The sequence below is a fragment of the Tupaia chinensis genome, unplaced genomic scaffold (assembly GCF_000334495.1).
Source record: "Tupaia chinensis unplaced genomic scaffold, TupChi_1.0 Scaffold000494_1, whole genome shotgun sequence".
Classification (NCBI taxonomy): domain Eukaryota; kingdom Metazoa; phylum Chordata; class Mammalia; order Scandentia; family Tupaiidae; genus Tupaia; species Tupaia belangeri.
This window is the reverse complement of record NW_006160006.1, coordinates 4,184,657-4,188,602: the sequence shown is the minus strand read 5'-3', so window position 1 is coordinate 4,188,602 and position 3,946 is coordinate 4,184,657. Positions and strand designations below refer to the sequence as shown.

Here is a 3,946-nt window from a genome sequence, read left to right as displayed (position 1 = left end):
GGAGCGCCCCCGGGCCCTGCCCGACAGCCTGGGCTCCAACGCCAAGGTGGTCCCCGGAGTCCCCACCTGCTTCGAGGTGAAAGCCGAGGAGAACTCGGACGGCCCCCAGCCCAGGGCACAGCGCTCGGCCACGCGCATCCGAAAGCGGTCGCGCAGTGTGGTCTACAGGCTGACCGTGCTGATCCTGGTGTTCGCCGTCAGCTGGATGCCCCTGCACCTGTTCCACGTGGTCACCGACTTCAACGACAGCCTCATCTCCAACCGGCACTTCAAGCTGGTGTACTGCGTGTGCCACCTGCTGGGCATGACGTCCTGCTGTCTTAACCCACTCCTGTACGGATTCCTCAATAACGGGGTCAAGGCCGACCTGCTGTCTCTTACACCCTGCCTTCACGTGTCCTGACCCTCGGCCTGCGCCAGGGTCAGTACGCGGGGTCGTCTGGGATACGTTCCTCCTAGGCGTAGGTTCGCCAATGTGTGCAATTTACCAACGTATTCTAGATGAGAAGGTCAGTTCATAACCTGTGAAAGATCATTTTACTGTGATAATAGGTTTATTTAGCAGTAGAAAGTCAATGTCATTCTGACTGGTACTTTCATTTTAAAAAGAAGTTCTATTACCTTCCATTTCGTGTTGTCTTGCAAACTAATTATTTTTTTTGTCTAAAATAAAAGTTATGTTTAATCAACTCAGTATTTTTGCCCAGAATTGTAATTATCCTTCCTGAGGAATATTTCGTTTCAGATTTGAAGAAATTCTATAATTATCTGTTTGTATTTCTACTCCATAATTCTCTCAATACTTAGTTTGTGAAAGTACAGAAAACTTCTTTTTAGGCTTTTGCTGTAGGTCCCATGCACTTGCCAGAGAGACAGAGAGAGGGAAAGTGAGAAATCACCTCCAGGGGAATGAATGGTCACACCGCGATCCCTTCTCCTTCAGTCTCCTGTCAGGATTTTGGGTACACGTGCACATACTCCTGGTGTGGTTTTCAAGATGCCAGGTCCAGGATTCGAACTACAGAGTCAGCCATGTGGAAATCCAGTGCCTTAACCACCATGCCACTTCCTTATGTCCAGAAAGTCATAACTATATGGCAGATGTATCCCTGATTCATGACTATGTTTTTTAGCATTGGGTGCAGCTTTGGAAATCCTTCAGAAAAATGCTTATTTCCTATTATTGAGAATTAATTAAAATTTCAATTTAACTCTACTGTCTTAGTAATACCCAGTTAACTGATCAGGCAAAAGTAGATGTTAAATCTCTTCTAGACTTATGCCACAACATTAAATACTAGCAAATATTAAGGATGTTTTAGCATATACTATTACTATTTTTAAGAGAGATTTTTTTGCTATAGGGTATATGTGCTTTCCAGAGAAACAGAAAACAAGAAATCATCCTCACCCCCCCAGGGGATATGGCCATTCCATAATCCTTTCTCATGTCTCCTCTTGGGATTTTGGGCATGCATTCACACACACCCTGAGTGAGTTTCAATCTGCCGGGTCCAGGACTCAAACCACCATTAGTCATATGGGAGTCCAGTGACGTAATTGCTACACCATCTGCTGGTCGCACCTCCTCCTTCTCTGGTTTGTGCCAAGACTGGATGGTCTATTTTGAGGGCTCTTACTACACTGGGCGGTCAGTGACCCAGCCCCTTGCCAGCCTGGGAAGTATGGGTGAACATTCATCGGGGGAACTCCACAGGCACTTAGGGAATTCTGCCCCTCACAAGGTCAAAGCGGCTTGGCTCACTCGGGCCTTCTCTGCCCAAGCGTGATCAGTCATCATACCGGCTCTTCGCTGAGTCCACCTCCCGTGGTTACAAAGGCTCTCTGATTCAGTCCTCTTCTGGACTTAAAGTTCGGAACTGGTCACAAGCCCCCTCTCCTGTTAGCTGCCCTCCAATCTCCCTGCTGCGTTGTGAGGGTCCTCCCAGGCGTCTGCATTACAACAGATGGAACAAGTAAGGAAGTGTGGTTCACGCTGGGTTTTTCTGTCTCCTTTTATTTGACTTCTTTCTGCCTAGGAAGAATATCACTTCCTAATATTTTCCTTTTTCTCTGCCCTGTTTTTGGCTTACAGTAAAACTATGCTCAAAACATCAAGGTTTGCTTTTGGAAAGGAGGCTATAAAGATACGGTATTTTCTCTCTTTCAGTGCTTGGAAACAAGACTGTCTCACCATGGAGCAAAATAAAAAGATTAAGTTGAAGACCGAGACTTCTGTATTTAAAAGCAGTAGGCGGGACGAGCAGATGGCGTAATGGTTATGATGTTGGACTCCCACATAGTCGATTACAGTTTGAGTCCCAAATCCAGCGGCTTAAAACTCATGAGGGGCGTGTGCGTGTGTGCCCAAGATCCCGAGAGGAGAATGGAGGAGAAGGGGCTGTGGCGTGGCCATCCCCCTGGGGGGTGATTTCTTGCTTTCTGTTTTTTCTGTCTCTCTGTATTTCTGGTGAGCACACGTGCTCTACAGCAAAAATCTCTCTCTAAAAAATAAAAATAAACAATAGGCCTTCACACTTTCACTAGGGCAATCAATTTCAAGGTTCAATATTAGAGGCTGAAGGGGAAAGACTATAATAAAAGCAAATATAAATACTTAAGAAGGCATTTTATCCTATTAGAGTAGCTAATATTAGCAAAACTAACTATCAAACCACAGGTCTTTTTGGTTGTTGCTGGATGAGTTTAGTTGAAGTAGAAAAGCGTAATTGGGCTCTTAACTATTGAACTCACAGCAATTTATCTTCTCTAACCAGAAATGACTAAACGTTCTTAATAACTGGAGTTGAGACATTTCAATGGGTTGGTGGATAGAAGTCATTAAGACTGGGACTAATGGCTTTAGGAGATTATTATGAGCAATAATTTCTTCCATGGGGACTGATTAGTGAGTTGAACAATTTATGTTCAGTCAACTCTCCACGGCTCGGAGGCTGGTTACTTAACTTTTCTCTTGTCTTCTCCCGTGTCTGACTTGATCATTTGTCCAATAACACCTTCGCAAAAGCATAGCTAGGGAAATAAACGGAGATGATCTTATAAACAGCCTCATTACTTTCTGACAATTATTTGAACATGTGTAATGCAGGAAGAGACAGAGTGAGTTGTGGTAATTATGTAAATGATTCCTGCTCTGTTGTCCATTACTGTGGATAACACGATAGATGAGAGAAAACGCTGGGGAAACCATGGAGAGCAACTGAAGTAATGAAGAAATGCCCCACGAGGATTATTTAGCCGACAGGTATCTGTTGAACATTTACTATGCACTAGGAACTCTTCCAGGTCTCTGGGGTAGGTCGTTGAGCAGAATTGACCCAAAATATCCCTGCTCATTCCACATTTTTCTTCTGGGAGGGACGGAGGGACCTGCCTTCGGGGCAGGAGATGGACAGTCAGTAAGGATAAGGCCGATGAATATACCAGGGACCCGCAGACAGGCTTGGAGTATGCATGTTAGAGAAAACAATGCCTGGATTTTAAAATCTTTTGCACCAAAATGAACTCATACTTTAATTCTGTTTTTCTAAAACCATTTTGAAACATCTTCTTATAGTAATAATATGATAGTATTTTTCTTTTTGAGAGGTTTTTGCTGTAGGGCGCGTGCACTCACCAGAAAGACAGAGAGAGACAGGGAGACAGAAAGCAAGAAATCACCCCTCAGAGGGGATGGCCATGCCACAATCCCTTCTTCTCCGTTCTCCTCTCAGGATCTTGGGCACGCATGCACACATGCCTGGGTTGAGTTTAAGCCACCAGGTCTGGAACTCGAGCAATGGTCAACTACATGGGAGTCCAGCAACATAGCCATTACGCCAACTGCTGGTCCCTAGCATTTAGATACATGCATAGTTTTCCAAGACTGCCTTAACCAAGTACCACAGGTAGGGTGGCTTAAAACAACAGAAACTTATGGGTAGAT

At 44.8% G+C, this 3,946-nt stretch overlaps 1 protein-coding gene across 1 annotated transcript in view; it reads left to right on the top strand.

Annotated features, from left to right (window-relative positions):
• NPY5R (neuropeptide Y receptor Y5) overlaps positions 1-450 on the top strand; it is a 3,555-nt gene extending 3,105 nt beyond the window's left edge. The window contains exon 2 of the mRNA XM_027774944.1: positions 28-450. Within this exon, the coding sequence (XP_027630745.1) occupies positions 28-403 (376 nt within the window). The 3' untranslated portion in view covers positions 404-450. The remainder of the gene's footprint in view (positions 1-27) is intronic.
• Positions 451-3,946: the final 3,496 nt, after the last annotated feature.